The sequence below is a fragment of the Theropithecus gelada genome, chromosome 3 (assembly GCF_003255815.1).
Source record: "Theropithecus gelada isolate Dixy chromosome 3, Tgel_1.0, whole genome shotgun sequence".
Lineage (NCBI taxonomy): Eukaryota > Metazoa > Chordata > Mammalia > Primates > Cercopithecidae > Theropithecus > Theropithecus gelada.
Genome location: NC_037670.1, coordinates 176,677,848 through 176,695,704, shown reverse-complemented (window position 1 = coordinate 176,695,704; position 17,857 = coordinate 176,677,848). Strand labels below are relative to the sequence as shown.

General features: G+C 43.3%; 1 protein-coding gene across 1 annotated transcript in view; it reads left to right on the top strand.

The window, feature by feature from the left end:
- Positions 1-10,024, top strand: part of XRCC2 (X-ray repair cross complementing 2) — a 32,815-nt gene extending 22,791 nt beyond the window's left edge. Inside the window, exon 3 of the mRNA XM_025380402.1 lies at positions 8,646-10,024. Coding sequence (XP_025236187.1) covers positions 8,646-9,367 — 722 coding nt within the window. The 3' untranslated portion in view covers positions 9,368-10,024. The remainder of the gene's footprint in view (positions 1-8,645) is intronic.
- Positions 10,025-17,857: the final 7,833 nt, after the last annotated feature.

Sequence of the window (17,857 nt, the reverse complement as noted above, 5' to 3'; positions counted from 1 at the left end):
CTAGTGTACCATTTTAATTCCCTTGTCATTATTTTCACTATATTTTTCTGAATTATTTTTCTAGTGATTGCCCTGGGATTACGAGTAACATCATAATTTCTAACGATCTAGTTTGGATTAATACAAACTTAATTTCCATATTTTGTAAAAAGCTTTGTTTACTGTGTAGCTATTCCCTACATGATTATACATCGTCTGGTCATCAGCACATTTAATATTATTACTGAATTAAAATAATTAAAATGATTACTTAAGAATACTTTCTGTCCAGGTGCGGTGGCTCACACCTGTAATCCAGCACTTTGGTAGGCTGAGGTGTGTGGATCACCCGAGGTCAGAAGTTCAAGGCCAGCCTGGCCAACATGGTGAAACCTCGTCTCTAAAAAATTAGCCGGGCATGATAGCGGGTGCCTGTAATCCCAGCTACTCGGGAGGCTGAGACAGGAGAACTGCTTGAACCCGAGAGGCAGAGGTTGCAGTGAGCTGAGATTTCACCACTGCACTCCAACCTGGGCAACAGAGCAAGACTCTGTCGCAAAAACAACTTCCTTCTTAAATCAGATAGATGAAAAAATAGTTACAAATATAAAAACACATTTATGCTATCTTTTTTTTTTTTTTTTTTTAGATGGAGCCTCACTCTGTTGCCCAGCCTGGAGTGCAGTGGTGTGATCTCGGCTCACTGCAACCTCCACCTCCTGGGTTCAAGTGATTCTCCTGCCTCAGCCTCCCCAGTACCTGGGACTACAGGTGTGTGCCACCACACCTGGCTAATTTTTTATTTTTAGTAGAGATGGGGTTTCACTATGTTGGCCAGGCTGGTTTCAAACTCCTGACTTCAAGGTGATCCACCCGCCTTGGCCTCCCAAAGTGTTGGGATTACAGACATGAGCCACCACACCCGGCCTGTACTGTCTTTCATATTTACATAGATAATTACATTTCCCTATGCTTTTTATTTTCTCATTTGGATTTCAGGTACTGTCTAGTGTCCTTTCATGTAGCCTGAAGCACTCCCTTTAGTATTTCTTGTACAGCAGATTTGCTAACCAAAATTCTCCATAATAAAACACAAATTTTGATCGAGTACGTAAGACAAAAAACAGAATGGTCTTTGTACACTCTCTATAGGGAAGGATATTAATAAGGTGAGCCTTATGAAACTGACATTAATATGTTAAAATGTGTTTGTGGAACAACTTCTACATTAGAATATTATAGAAACATTGAAAAACATCATCATGTTTAGTCACTAACAAAAAAGTTTACTGAAAACTACTGAAGATCCTGTAGCTGTAAAACTAGTTAGATGAGTACTCCATTGGAACAACAGCAGATAGAAGACTGGGATTATAAAGATTATTTATTAACAATAGAAGTTTATCAGAACTTGTTATAGAAAAGCTTAAGTTGAAGTAGTAAGAGATTTAGGGGTTATAGAGTCTCGATGCCATTGTAAACTTTTTTTTTGAGACAAAGTCTTGCTCTGTCTCATCTGTATTTTTAGTAGACATGGGATTTCACCGTGTTGGCTGGGCTGGTCTTGAACACCCAACCTCAGGTGATCCGCCCACCTTGGCCTCCCAAAATTCTGGGATTAAGGTGTGAGCCACTGCACCCATCCAAACTTTTTAAAAATTTTAATTTTAATTTAATTTTATTTAATTTTAAATTCTGGGATACATGTGCAGAACGTGAAGGTTTGTTACACAGATAAACACGTGCCATGGCGGTTGCTGCACCCATCAACCCATCACCTAGGTTACTCGTCTTAGCTATTTGTCCTGATGCGTTCCCTCCCCTCATGCCTTCGGCAGGCCGCGGTGTGTGCGACTCCCCTTCCTGCGTCCATGTGTTCTCATCCAAATGTTTCATTTTATTTTATTGTTTATTTTATATTTATATTTTATATTTTATTTTTTATATTTTATATTTTACATTTTATATACTTTATTTTATTTTACATTTTATATTTTGTTTTATTTTATTATTATTATTTTTTATTTTGAGACAGAGCCTCACTCTGTCACCCAGGCTGGAGTGCAGCTTGATCTCTGCTCACTGCAACCTCAGCCTCCCAAGTAGCTGGAATTACTGGCGGTTGCTACCAGGCCCAGCTAAGTTTTTGTATTTTTAGTAGAGACAGGGTTTCAACATGTTGGCCAGGCTGGTCTTGACCTCAAGTGATCCACCCGTGTTGGCCTCCCAAAGTGCTGAGATTACAGGCATGAACCATTGTGCCCAGTGCCAAACTTTTCTTTTTGAGACAGGTCTCACTCTTGTTGCCCAGGCTGGAGTGCAGTGGCGCAGTGACGGCTCGCTGCAGCCTCAACCAGCCCCGGGCTCAGGTGATCCTCCCACCTCTGCCTCCTTAATAGCTGGGACCACAGATGTGTGCCAGCATACCCAAGTAATTTTTGTATATTTTGTAGAGATGGAGTTTTGCCATGTTGCCTAGGATGGTCTTGAACTCCTGGGCTCAAGCCATCTGCCCACCTCAGCCTCCCAAAGTGCTGGGATTATGGGCATGAACCACCATGTCCAACCTGTAAACATATTTTTAATGCTTTTTTGGATAGGAGTTATTCAGTACCATGTACCAATTCATTACTTCTTTACTTCTGTAATGATTATAATCTGCAAATTCAACATATTTGTTATATAGTTGGTAGGCTGGTACCAAGATGATAGATTTTTTGGCTTTTCCTTTCTTTTCCTTATTTTGAAGGATCTTTAGATTCATAACTCTTTCTGACAATCTGTTACCCAAACTCCTTACAGCATTCTATTTGTAAGAGTAACTGTCAAGGCCAAATCATCCAGATTTTCTGATTTAGTTTAATATCTTCAAGTGCCAAACCTTAGGGTTTTTTTTACTGCAAGTCGCCACGTTCCATACTTTGGCTGGACAAGCATCCTGTAGCAGCCACAGAAACATATGAGATGGTGACTTCAAGTACATTGAAAAGGATGATGTCCCTTCTGTAGGACATAATATTTGATTACAGGTTTTGATCTTGAGGATCAAACAGTAAATGTTTATAAAATCAGTAAAACTGATTTCAGTTCATCATTAAACGTATTTGTGAGGAATTTAGTTCAAGGACCTTAATAATAATTCATGTGTCTCTTGCAAGTTTGCAGTGTCTTCCCTGGTTGTTATAAATGCCTTTTTTATACCTGATTTGCTATTAATGTGTAAAAGGAAAAGAGTAGGCAGGGATTTAACCCTCAACTTCTTTGCCTCAGTTTCACTGGTTGGGAATCTGCTCTGTCATTGCTGTTACTCTAGAAGCAGTGAATGCCTAGGCTAGTCCTGTTGTCTCCTGTCTTCTGAGTATCTCAGTTTTAAAAGTTTGGTTCACAAAATAAGATGTTAAATATGCTTTTGCGGACTACACAATTAATGCTCCAAGGTCACTATTTTGGACAAACTCAGTGATCTTTTCCCGCCATTTTTCATTGTCATGACTTTTCTGCTGCATTTATTATTTAGTGCTGTTTCATTTTCTTGAAACAGTCTCTTTTGCCCGGTAATATTTTTCTTCCTGGTTTTCCTATTAAGTTTCTGTTTTAGCTGTCTTCTAATGCCTCTTCTAACTGTGGATATATCTCAAAAATTTAGTTTTGGCCTTAATTTTAGGTCCATATTACCCACCCATCAAAGAGATTTTTGGTTTTTCTCTATTATTTCTATGTGGATTACTCTTAGACTGCTATAACCAGCCCCTTATTACCATCTTGAATCTTTTTTTTTTTTTGAGATGGAGTTTCACTCTTGTTGCCCAGGCTGGAGTGCAGTGGCGCGATCTCAGCTCACTGCAACCTCTGCCTCCCAGGTTCAAGCAATTCTCCTGTCTCAGCCTCCCAAGTAGCTGGGATTACAGGCGCCCGCCACCACGCCCAGCTGATTTTTACATTTTTAGTAGAAGTAGGGTTTCATCATGTTGGCCAGGCTGGTCTTGAACTCCTGACCTCAGGTGATCCACCTGCCTCATGCCTCAGCCTCCCAAAGTACTGGGATTATAGGCGTGAGCTACTGCGCCTGGCTTACCATCTTGAATCTTATATCTTAGTGGCTGTAGGGCATTTTCATTTTGTGACACCTAGAGATACATTAAAAAAAACCCATACCATTTTGAAAGCTAAATTTTTGCTGGAATACTCAATGTGAATTATGTGAATTAAAAATTTCTACTTTGGGCTGGGTGGGGTGGTGCATGCCTGTAATTCTAGTACTTTGGGAGGCTGAGGTGGGTGGATCGCTTGAACTCAGGAGTTTGAGATCAGCCTGGGCAACTCAGCAAGACCGTCTCTACAAAAAAATACAAAAATTAGACAGACGTCGTGGCACACACCTGTGGTCCCAGCTACTCAGGAGGCTGAGGTGGGAGGATGGCTTAAGCCCAGGAGGCGGAGGTTGCAGTGAGCTGAGGTCACGCCGCTACCGCTACACTCTTGCCTGGGCGACAGAATAAGACCCTGTCTCAAAAAAAGTCTACTTTGTGTCTATATTTGATGTGTGCAGGTACTTCCAAGCCTATCTTTCAGAAGAACTTTTAAATCACCACATTAGGTTTACCTGCTGTAAAAGGTAACCATTTTCATGCTGCTGATAAAGACATACCCAAGGGGTATGATAAAGACATACCCAAGACTGGGCAATTTACAAAAGAAAGAGGTTTAATTGGACTTACAGTTCCATGTGACTGGGGAAGCCTCACAATCATGGCAGAAGGCAAGGAAGAACAAGTCCCATCTTACATGGGTGGCAGCAAGCAAAGAGAGCTTGTACAGGAAAATTCTCCCTTATAATAACCATCAGATCCCATGAGACTTACTATCACGAGAACAGCACAGGAAAGACCTCCCCCCATGATTCAATTACCCCCCACTGGGTCCCTCCCACAATACGTGGGAATTCAAACGAGATTTGGGTGGGGACACAGCCAAACCCTATCACCTGCAGGACTGAGGCCCTCACCACGCTAAGTGTGAGACCCTGTGGTCTCTGGCAGCAGGCCCCACACCGGGCAGTTTGCTTCTCTTGCTTTGCCTCCTATGTTGGTCCCTGTGTCAACCCTGGTCTAGGACCTTCTTACCTGCTGAGCTCTGCCACCAAAGCCACACACCCCACCTGTCGCTCCCTACCAGACCTGCTTCCATTTAAAATGCCAGTTTCACAATTGGCTTTTAGGCCCTTAACCCTCACAAACCAAAACTCGTATTTTTATTCTTTAGATGTCTCTCATGAGGATCTTAAGAAGAAGGTAACTGATGAAGCACATTCAGAAGATCCTGGGTTTTGTGCTGGGGACAGAATACCCAAGTCCCAACATTAGAGAAGCTAACAGGAAATGTAATCAAGTAAATAGTGCTTATATAGTGTGATCCGTGTGATGATGGGAGACGACAGAGTTTGTTATTTTCCCTACCTCAGTGTTATTAGGAGCAGACAGGACATGTCTGAAGCAGCCTCTTTAAGGCATGCAGTACTCTAGAAAGGTGAGTAGCTGTGGGTCAGCCTCCCTGGCTGCCTCTCTGGGAGCAGGAGAGGGAGGATTTGCTGTGGTCTGCTTCTTGGTTTCCCGTCTGCGCTTCTGCATGGTCCCTGTTCTCTATCACATAGGGCAGTAAAAGACGCTTGGTAGGAGTGGTGGGTTCAGCGTAGCTCCTCAGTAACATAGTAAGAGAGGGCACACTGAACATCAGGGTGGAATACAGGTTTAGCTGCTCTGTTAACTTTTAATTAGATGGACAGTTGTTAATATGAAAATAATTTTACTCCTTGAGCCTGGAATCTCTTTTTTTCTTTCTTTCTTTTTAGAGAAAGGGTCTCCCTCTGTTGCCTGGGCTAGAGTGCAGTGACATGATCACGGCTCACTGTAGCCTCAACCTCACAGGCTCCCACTTCACCCTGAGTAGCTGAGACTGGGACTATAGGCACATGCCACCACACCCAGCTATTTCTTTTTTTAAATTTTTTGTAGAGGCAGGGTCTCCCTATGTTGCCCAGGCTTGTCATGAACTCCTGGGCTCAAGTGATCCTCCCACTTCAGCTTCCAAAGTGCTGGACTACAGACCTGAGCCACTGTGCCCAGCCATGTGTAGAATTCTTAAATACAAAAGAGAAGTCTATGAGAACTGATAACATACTGCGCTACAAGAAAGCCGAAGCCAGGTGTGGGGGCTCATGCCTGTAATCCCAGCACTTTGGAGGCTGACACAGGCAGACCACTTGAGCTCAGGAGTTCAAGACCAGCCTGGGCAACATGATGGAATCCAGTCTCTACAAGAAATACAAAAATTAGCCAGGCATGATGACACATGCCTGTAGTCCCAGCTACTTGAGAGGCTGAGGTGGAATCAGTTTTTAAAGTTCTTCTTAAGGTAAATTTAGAATTGCAAGTTGTATGTAAGATTATGGTAGAAATTTGGTGCAGTCTTGGCTCACTGCAGCCTCTACCTCCTGGGCTCAGCTGATTCTCCAACCTCAGCCTCCCAATTAGCTGGGACTAGTGATGCACACAACCATGGGTGGCTGTTTTTTGTTTTTGTTTTTTTTTTTTAATTGTAGTGTCGGTGTCTCACTATATTGACCAGGCTGATATCTGACTCTTGGGCTCAAGTGATCCTCCTGCCTTGACCTCCCAAAGTGCAGGGAATTACAGGCATGAGCTATTGTACCCAACCTAGATTTCTTAAACATTATTTGTGAATACTCCAACTTACAACGGTTTGTTAATAATAAGAAGAAAGGCCGGGTACGGTGGTTCACACCTGTAATCCCAGCACTTTGGGAGGCTGAGGTGGGTGGATCACCTGAGGTCAGGAGTTTGAGACCAGCCTGGCCAACATGGCAAAACCCCATCTCTACCAAAATACAAAAATTAGCTAGGGGTGGTAGCGCACACCTGTAATCCCAGCTACTCGGGAGGCTGAGGCAGGAGAATTGCTTGAACCTGGGAAGCGTTGCAGTAAGCCAAGATTGCACCACTGCACTCCAGCCTAGGCAACAGAACAAGATTCCATCTCAAAAAAAAATTAAAATTAATCATAAGAAACAAAGTAATTGAATTCTTTTTTTGTTTGTTTTTTGAGACGGAGTTTCGCTCTTGTCACCCAGGCTGGAGTGCAATCGCGTGATCTCAGCTCACTGCAACCTCTGTCTCCCGGGTTCAAGTGTTTCTCCTGCCTCAGCCTCCCAAGTAGCTGGGATTACAGGCGCCCACCACCACGCCCAGCTAATTTATTGTATTTTTAGTAGGGTTTCACCATGTTGGCACATGCACCACGCCCAGCTATTTCTTTGAACTCCTGACCTCAGGTGATCCGCCCGCCTCTGCCTCCCAAAGTGCTGGGATTACAGGTGTGAGCCACTGTGCCCAGCCCTTGAATTCTTATATAGACCATCATTTGGTTGGGGATAATAGTTGGCATTTTAACATAGTGTTTCCAATCAGGTAGTTCAGCCATACATTAATAATGACAAGCAAGAGTTGAATGCCACTGTTGAGTGCATTTTGAAAAGCTCTGGAAGCAAGGCAACTTCCCCAGTGTCATTTGATTTAACTTGTGCTGTCCTCAATGAGTTATTTGAGCCTATATAGAAGGAGAGTTGGAGTCTTTAACGTTCAGAGTAGTTGACTTTGATTTTTAATGCTAGGAAAATAATTTCTAATGCAGCTGGACATGGTTTCAAGAGATAATTCAAATAGCAGAGAATAACTGAAGGCAGTTTGGGAACGTGTGAGGTTGTTTTCAGTTGAAGGGTGCTGTTGGCATTTAGGGCCTGCGAGCCATGGGCTCTTGCCTCAGTAATGTGTGAAACCACAAAATCCAGAATTGTTCACCCCATAACATCAGTAACATTGAGAAACCCTAATTAGGGAGTGCTTTCACCTGCAGGTCATAGAAATCCAACTTAGCAGCTTGCCCAGGTGGAGGCTTGTTTTCCTCACATCCTGAGTGGCACAGAGGCAGGCTGTGCGTGGCTGGTGGGGGCTCCATATGCCCAGAGTCCTGGGCACCTTCTGTCTTCCACGCCACCATCCTGAGCAGGGGCTTTCATCCTCACTGCTTCCAGATGGCTGCTCCACCCCCACAGGAGGGCACGGCAGGGCAGAAGGTGTCCCTGGATAGGAAAGAATCATCAACAGAGAGCAGCCTGCATCTCACTGGTGACAGCTGTGTTACCTGGTAACCTTTCTTTTCAAAGGAGACCATGAAAAATAGTTTTAAAGTGGACACATTTCCCTCCTCATCAAATTAGGATTTTATACTTTAGGAAGAGGGGAAGAATGGATATGGTGTAATCAACTACCAGAAATGGTGTGTACTGTAGTAATCAGATTTTTGAAAGGCCCTAGATCTGTGGCTCTTAATTTTCAAATCTCGCAAATTGAAGTGGAAGTGCATGTGAGCCTGGCCCGAGGAGAGTCCCCTAGCCTCTCCCAATCTTCTCACCGGGCTCTGATTTCCTTGTTTCTTGTGTTTGCTTGTACAGCTCCATTTTGGCAAAAGTGTATTTAGATTTTCTTTCACATTCCAGTAAATGTCTTTTTAAACTTTTTTGCAGACTTTGCATTTTGTAGCCTACCCTTGAGCTACTGCATTTTGACTGAGATTTTTAAATTTTTACACAGGTGATATTCTTGAATTTCATGGCTCAGAAGGAACAGGAAAAACAGAAATGCTTTATCACCTAACAGCACGATGTATACTTCCCAAATCAGAAGGTGGCCTGGAAGTAGAAGTCTTATTTATTGACACAGATTACCACTTCGATATGCTCCGGCTGGTTACGGTTCTTGAGCACAGACTATCCCAAAGCTCTGAAGAAATAATCAAATACTGCCTGGGAAGATTTTTTTTGGTGTACTGCAGTAGTAGCACCCACCTACTTCTTACGCTTTACTCGCTAGAAAGTATGTTTTGTAGTCACCCGTCTCTCTGCCTTTTGATTTTGGATAGCCTGTCAGCTTTTTACTGGATAGACCGTGTCAATGGAGGAGAGAGTGTGAACTTACAGGAGTCTACTCTGAGGAAATGTTCTCAGTGCTTAGAGAAGCTTGTAAATGACTATCGCCTGGTTCTTTTTGCAACGACACAAACGATAATGCAGAAAGCCTCGAACTCGTCGGAAGAACCTTCTCATGCCTCTCGACGCCTGTGTGACGTGGACATAGACTACAGACCCTACCTCTGTAAGGCATGGCAGCAACTGGTGAAGCACAGGATGTTTTTCTCCAAACAAGATGATTCTCAAAGCACCAACCAATTTTCATTAGTTTCACGTTGTTTAAAAAGTAACAGTTTTAAAAAACATTTTTTTATTATTGGAGAAAGTGGGGTTGAATTTTGTTGATACGTATCATAAAATAGTCTTTTGCAGGGTACTATGCAAACCTTAAAATTTTTCTTTCTCAAGACAGAGTCTCACTCTGTCTCCCAGGCTGGAGTGCAGTGGCACAATCATGGCTCACTGCAGCCTTGAACTCCTGGCCTCAAGGGATCCTCCTATGTGTGCCTCCCAGAGTGCAGGGATTACAGGTGTGAGCCGCTGCTCGCGGCCACAAGTTTTCCTTTCTTTTCTTTTCTTTTTTTTTTTTGAGACAGTCTCACTCTGTTTCCCAGGCTGTTGGAGTGCAGTGGCACGATCTTGGCTCACTGCAACCTCTGCCTCCTGGGTTCAAGCGATTCTCCTGCCTCAGCCTCCCAAGTAGCTGGGATTACAGGCACACGCCACCACGCCGGCCTAATGTTTGTATTTTTAGTAGAGACAGGGTTTCACCACGTTGGCCAGGCTGGTCTCCAACTCCTGACCTCAAGTAATCCACCCGCCTCGGCCTCCCAAAGTGCTGGGATTGTAGGCCCGTGCCTGGCCCTAAAGTTTTAAACTCCAGGGGAATGAACAGTATTTCTTTACAGAATGGATTTGTTAAACTAGCACAGTAAAACTAAAGACTATTCTGTTTCTAGGCTGTTGAATCAAAGTGATTTTAGCAATTAAACTTTGTATTAAGCTTGCTTTAAAAGGAAATAAATAATATATACATATATTTCTGCCTAAATAAAATGGACATATTTAACTTTGTGTCACATTTTTGGAATTCAGTTAAGTCCTTTGTTGTTTAAGAAAGTTTAAATGCATTTATTTATTTATTTGTTTTGAGATGGAGTCTTGTTCTGTCACTCAGGTTGGAGTGCAGTGGCGTGATCTTGGCCCACTGTAACCTCCGCCTCCCAGGTTCAAGTGATTCTCGTGTCTCAGCCTCCCAAGTAGCTGGGAGTAGAGGCATGCGTCACCACATCCAGCTAATTTTTGTTGTTGTTGGTTGTTTGTTTGTTTTTTGAGACGGAATCTCGCTCTGTCGCCCAGGCTGGAGCACAGTGGCGCAATCTCGGCTCACTGCAACCTCCGCCTCCCAGGTTCACACCATTCTCCTGCCTCAGCCTCCTGAGTAGCTGGGACTACAGGCGCCCGCCACCATGCCGGGCTAATTTTTTGTATTTTTAGTAGAGACAGGGTTTCACCGTGTTAGCCAGGATGGTCTCAATCTCCTGACCTTGCAATCCACCCGCCTCGGCCTCCCAAAGTGCTGGGATTACAGGCATGAGCTGTTGCGCCTGGCGTCTTTTCTTTTCTTTCCTTTTTTTTCTCTCTCTCATATGTCTCTTTTTTTTTTTTTTTTTTTTTGAGAGACGGGCTCTCAGTCTGTTTCCCAGCCTAGAGTGCAGTGGTACGATCACAGCTTACTGCAGCCTTGACCTCCCGGGCTCCAGTGAGCCTCCTACCTCGGCCTCTTGAGTAGCTGGGACTATAGGCATGGACCACCACATCCAGCTAATTTTTGTATTTTTTTGTGGAGATGGGTTTCACCACGTTGGCCAGGCTGGTCTCAAACTCCTGGGCTCAAACAATCCATCTACCTCGGCCTCCCAGTGTGCTAGAATTACAGGTGTGAGCTACCATGCCCAGCCAATTACTAGTATTTTCTTACCTATTTAGAATAGTCAGGCATACCTCAAAATGGATTGAATCATTTCCAGCTGAGAGCTGGACAGGCTCTTTTTTTGTTGTTTTTAAGATGGACTCTCTCCCTCTGCTGCCCAGGCTGGAGTGCGGTGGCACAATCTCGGCTCACTACAATCTCCACCTCCTAGGTTCAAGTGATTCTCCTGGCTCAGCCTCCCGAGTCGCTGGGATTACAGGCATGCACCACCACGCCCAGCTGTATTTTGTATTTTTAGTAGAGATGGGTTTGCCATTTTGGTCAGGTTGGTCTTGAACTCCTGACCTCAAGTGATCCGCCTGCCTCGGCCTCCCAAAGTGCTAGGATTACAGGCGTGAGCCACCGCACTTGGCATGGACAGGAACTTTGGTGCAGGGATGGCCCGAATGGGAGTGTGCACCTCAAGGGGTATACAAGGTGATATGGTGGAGGAAGAAAATTTTAGAAATTCTATTAATACATTTTAATTCAAGAAAAGATCCATTTATATTGGTTTGATATTTAGATTGGCTTCAGCAGTCTCCTTCAATCTGTATGTCAGAGTGTCATATGTCACATATGTATCTGAGTTACTGCACGGGAAAAACGGAAGGGATTTAGAGTAGTGTTCTCATGGGTTTGTTCATTTGTATGTTACCTCTTCAGTTAAAACTATTTCACTGTAAATGCACTTATCTCATGAACGTTCTTTTCAAGGGTTTAAGAGGAACACTGCAAAGAAACTGAGCTGGAAATCATGTTCTTCATAACGCAGCCTAGCAGATGCAGCAGGTCCTGTCCATGCCCACCCACCAGTCCTGGTTCTCTGGCCCACCACTGTTTCCAAACAGCCAGGGCTTCTGAGGGTGTCTTCTGGACGTCACAGCCTGCTGGGCTGCATGTGGGGCAAGCTGGGCTGTCCTTCCATCAGGGGCATTTGGTGCATAAACACCTGGATGTGCTCAGCCCTCAGTGAGAGGACACTGAGCTGTTTCTCAGAGTGGCCCCAGCAGGAGGCACTCCCAGTTGCTTACAGTGATAACCTCTTCATGGACACATCACTTGCTGCCCTTCCTCCCTTCCATTCCTCACTTCCCACTTTCTCAGGGGCCACCTGGGATGTCTCCCTCGTGAACAAGGCCTGTCTTAGGAACGTGTCAGCACACAGTAAAAAGTCATCAGACTAACAGCCCTTCAGTGGTGTTTGCCCTTCAGCCACATTACGAAATTAAACAGGATGGCAGTTGTTCACACCCACACACCTGTACGCTCCCACTAAATATTTTATCATGAAAATATATATATATGTATATGTGTGTGTGTGTGTGTGTGTGTGTGTGTATATATATATATTTTTTTTTTTTTTTGAGACAGAGTCTCTGCCACCCAGGCTGGAGTGTAGTGGTGTGATCTTGGCTCACTGCAACCTCCGCCTCCTGAGCTCAAGCGATTCTCCTGACTCAGCCTCCCAAGTAGCTGGGATTACAGGCGCCTGCCACCACGCCTGGCTAATTTTTGTATTTTTAGTAGAGATGGGGTTTCACCATGTTGGCCTGGCTGGTCTTGAACTCCTGACCTCAGGTGATCCACCCACCTTTGCCTCCCAAAGTGCTGGGATTAAGACTTGAGCCACTGCGCCTGGCCATGAATATATATTTATTTTTTAATAGTTCATCTTTCTGAATTTTGTGTACTTTTATTATATGCAATACATGTTATACTTAAGTAATCTATAAACATTTGTAAGTTGGGGAAATATGTTAATTTTCCCCCATCAGGGTGTATGGTCAGTACAATTCAGAATCTTTCTCTACTCTAGACTCCTACTTTCAGCTCTGCAGAAAAGATGTGAATATTCAGTTACCTTCCCTTTCAAGCTCTAAATTGTGCGTGCCAAGTGTGTATGAAAAACTCAGCAGCTCACAGCAGAAGTCTAGCCTTGAATATGATAGGATTTTCCATTTCCCCTTTCTATAAAAGAAGTGTTAATTTAATGGACTGTTATTCACAGATTTATAACTTATTCTTCAGGAACATGATTAAAAAATAATGAGCTTTCATATTAAATTATCAATTATATATTAATGTATCAGACTAAAGACTTCATTATCTTAAAAAGATTTGTTATTTGACATGTTGGAAGGAATTAAGAATACTGGCTAGGCCGGGCGCGGTGGCTCATGCCTGTAATTCCAGCACTTTGGGAGGCCGAGGTGGACGGATCACTTGAGGTCAGGAGTTCAAGACCAGCCTGGCCAACATGGTGAAATTCCGTCTCTACTAAAAATACAAAAATTAGCCGGGTGTGGTGGTGCACACCTGTAATCCCAGCTACTAGGGAGTCTGAGGCAAGAGAATTGCTTGAGCCCCAGAGGCAGAGGTTGCAGTGAGCTGAGATTGTGCCACTGCACTCCAGTCTGGGCAACAGAGTGAGACTGCATCTCAAAAAAAGAAAAGAAGAAAAGAATACCGGTTAATTAAAAAAAAAAGACTTATACACTAGAAATTTTAAGGCTGGCATGGTGGCTCACACCTGTAATCCCAGCACTTTGGGAAGCTGAGGCAGGTGGATCATTTCAGGTCAGGAGTTTGAGACCAGCCTTGCCAACATGGTAAAACCCCATCTCTACTAAAAATATTTAAAAAGTTAGCCAGGCAGTAGAGGCATGTGCCTGTAATTCTAGCTACTCGGGAGGCTGAGGCAGGAAAATTGCTTGAGCCTGGGAGGTGGAGGGTGGAGTAAGCCGAGATTGTGCCACTGCATTCCAGACTGGGCAACAGTAAGACCCTGTCTCAAAAAAATAGAAAAAAAAAAATTTTTAGCACTTGTAAAAAGAATTTACCTTATAAAGAGAAAGAGAGACACCACATTGTAAGTTACATATGTAGCAGACACCAGGGATGCAGGATAGAACCAGAAGAATAATAGAAGTGCATGTTTACAAATCTTAGAATATCCCATGTATTTATTTACCTGCAAACAACAACAGCAACAAATGAGGATCATAAAATACTTTTCTTCTCAGGGTCATTTTAGTGTTCATTCATTCAGAATCTAGTGAAAAAAATACATGTGAAAAACAGTTCAGACATTCATTTCATATATACTATACAAAATAAGGTATGTGCCCTATCACTTGCTTCAAATATATAGTTTTCTGCTTTTAACTATAAGATGCTGTATGATCAATATCATTAATTTTTTATGTAGACTACTCTTATATACGGGTTATCTAAGAATGAGAGTGAAATAGACATTTTCAGATAAAGAAAAACAGAATTTACCACAAAAATTTCTTCACTAAAGGAACTTTTAAAAGATTATCCCAGAAAGTAAATCTGAGATGTCAGAAGTAATGATGAGTAAATGGTAAGTACTTGAGTAAATCTAAAGAAATATTGACAGTAAGGCAATCCTAAGCAAAAAGAACAAAGCTGGAGGCATCATGCTACCCAGCTTCAAACTATACTGTAAGGCTACAGTAACCAAAACAGCATAGTACTGGCACAAAAACAAACGTAGACCAATGGAACAGAATAGAGAATTTAGAAATGAGACCACACACCTATAATTTTCAGATCTTCGACAAACCTGACAAAAACAAGCAATGGGCAATAGATTCTCTATTCAATAAATGGTGCTAGGATAAATGGCCAGCCATATGCAAAAAATTGAAAATGGACCCCTTCCTTATGCCATATACAAAAATTAGCTCAAGATGGATTAAAGACTTAATGTAAAACCCAAAATAATAAAAATCTTGGAAGACAACCCAGGCAATACCATTCAGGACATAGGCACAGGCAAAGATTTCATGATGAAGACGCCAAAAACAATTGCAACAAAAGCAAAAATTGACAAATGGGATCTAATTAAACTAAAGAGCTTCTGCACAGCACAAGAAACTTTCAACAGAGTAAACAGACAGCTTACAGAATGGGAGAAAATTGTTGCAAACTATGCATCTGAGAAAGGTCTGAAATCCAGCATCTATAAGGAACTTAAACAAATTTAGAAGAAAAAACCACCCCATTAAAAAGTGGGCAAAGGACATGAACAGACACTTTTCAGAAGACATCTGTGGCCAACAATCCTATGAAAAAAAGCCCAACATCACTGTCATTAGAGAAATGCAAATCGAAGCCACAATGAGATACCATCTCACACCAGTCCGAATGGCTATTATAGAAACGTCAAAAAATAACAGATGCTGGTGAGGTTGTGGAGAAAAAGATATGCTTATATACTGTTGGTGGAAGTGTAAATTAAATTAGTTCAGCCATTGTGGAAGACAGTGTGGGGATAAAGACAGAGATACCATTCGACCCAGCAATGTCATTACCAGGTATATACCCAAAGGAATAGAAATCATTCTGTTATAAAGACACATGCACGTGTATGTTCACTGCAGCACTGTTCACAATAGCAAAGGCATAAAATCAACTTAAATGCCCATCAGTGACAGACTGGATTAAAAAAATGTGGTACATACATGCCAGGGAATACTATGCAGCCATAAAAAGGAACAAGATTGACCGGGCATGGTGGCTCATGCCTGTGATCCCAGCACTTTGCGAGGCTGAGGTGGGTGAATTGCCTGAGCTCAGGAGGTCGAGACCAGCCTGGGCAACATGGTGAAACCCCGTCTCTACTAAAATACAAAAAAATTAGCTGGGCATAGTGGTGTGCACCTGTAGTCCCAGCTACTCAGGAGGCCAAGGCAGGAGAATTGCTGGAACCTGGGAGGCAGAGGTTGCAGTGAGCCGAGATCGTGCCATTGCACTCCTGCCTGGGTGACTCCATCTCCAAAAAATATAAATAAATAAATAAAAAATAAGGAACAAGATCATGCCTTTGCCAGGGACATGGATGGGGCTGGACGCTATTATCCTTAGCAAACTAACATAGGAACAGAAAACCAGATACTGCATATTCTCACTTATAAGTGGGAGCTAAATGATGAGAACTCATGGACACAAAGAAGGGAACAACACACTGGGGCCAACATGAGGGTGGAGGGTTGGAGGGAGAAGAGCAGAAAGAAAAACTACTGGGTACTAAGCTTAGTTCCTGGGTGACAAAATAATCTGTACAACAAATCCCTGTGACACAAGTTTACCTATATAACAAACCTGCACACGTACCCTTGAACTTAAACATTTTTGAAAAGTTGATAGTATAAAACAATATTTGATTTGTGGGGAAAAAACATGACATAAAGTTAAAATTCAAGATAACCCATTGTCTCCTTTAAGCCTAGCATATGTAAAGTAACTGAACTTATTCGACCTGAAGATCTTGTAGTATTCTTTTTTGTTTTGAGGCAGGGTCTCACTCTCTCACCCAAGCTGGAGTGCAGTGGCGTGATCTTGACTCACTGCAGCCTGCACTTTCTGGGCTCAAGCATCCTCCTACCTCAACTTCCTGAGGAGTTGAAATTACAGGTGTGCACCACCACGCCTGACTATTTTGGGGGCAGGGTTACGGACAGGTTCTAGCTATGTTGTCCAGGCTGGTCTCAAACTCCTGGGCTCAAGCAATCCTCCTGCCTAAGCCTTCCAAACTGGTAGAATTTCTTTTACAGGCAGCCCTTCCAAATTTCAACTTCATAATCAAGGCTAAATTTGGTCCATATCTTTACTCGCCTTCAGAATAAGCCTGTCTCTACAAAAAAGTTTAAAAATTAGTCAGGCATAGTGGCAGCACCTGTAGTCCCAACTACTCAGGAGGCTGAGGTGGGAGGATCACTGGAGCCCAGGAAGTTGAGTCTACAGACAGCCATGATTGTGCCACTGCACTCCAGCCTGGGCTACAGAGTGACACCTTGTCTCAAACTAAGAAAAAAAAAAAAAAAAAGAGGGGCCAGGCACAGTGGCTCACGCCTGTAATATCCGCACTTTGGGAGGCTGAGGCGGGCCGATCACCTGAGTTCAGGAGTTTGAGACCAGCCTGGACAATATGGTGAAACTCTGTCTCAACTAAAAAATACAAAAATTAGCCGGGCATGGGTGGCAGGCACCTGTAACCCCAGCTACTTGGGAGGCTGAGGCAGGAAAATCGCTTGCACCTAGGAGGCAGAGGTTGCAGTGAGCCTAGATCATGCCACTGCACTCCAACCTGGGCGACAGCAAGGCTTCATCTCAAAAAAAAAAAAAAAAAAAAAAAGCATCTAAAACAAAGATACAGAAATGTTGAAAACCAAAAGATGAAAAAAAGATATACTAGAGAAATAACAAAATAAATCTCCTGTAGTTATATAAATAGACCTTTTTTTGGTAAAGACGGGGTTTCACTATGTTGCACAGGCTGGTCTCGAACTCCTGGCCTCAAGCCATCCTCTTGCCTCAGCCTCCTGAGTAGCTGGGACTACAGGCACATTTTTTTGGCTAATTTTTGTAGTTTTTGTAGAAATAGAGTCCTACATTGCCCAGGCTGGTTTCAAACTCCTAGTGATCCTCCTGCCTTAGCCTCCCAAACTGCTGGATTACAGGCGTGAGCTGCTGCGCCTGGCCATGTGTAGAATTCTTACACACACAAGAGAAATCTATGAAAACTTAATGCTTGTAAGACAGCCTCAGCTGCGCATAGTGGCTACGCTTGTAATCCTAGCACTTTAGGGGGCTGAGGCAGGCAGCTGGAGCCCAGGAGTTCAAGACCAGCCTGGGCAACGTGGCAAAACCCAATTTCTATTCAAACAACAACAACCAAAAATTAGCCAGGCACGGTGGTACATGCCTACTACTCAGGTGCCAGCTACTCAGGATGCTGAGGTGGGAGGGATCACAGGAGCCTGGGAGGACAAGACTGCATTGAGCCCCAGTCACTGTAATCATGCCTGTAATCCCAGCTACTCAGGAGGCTG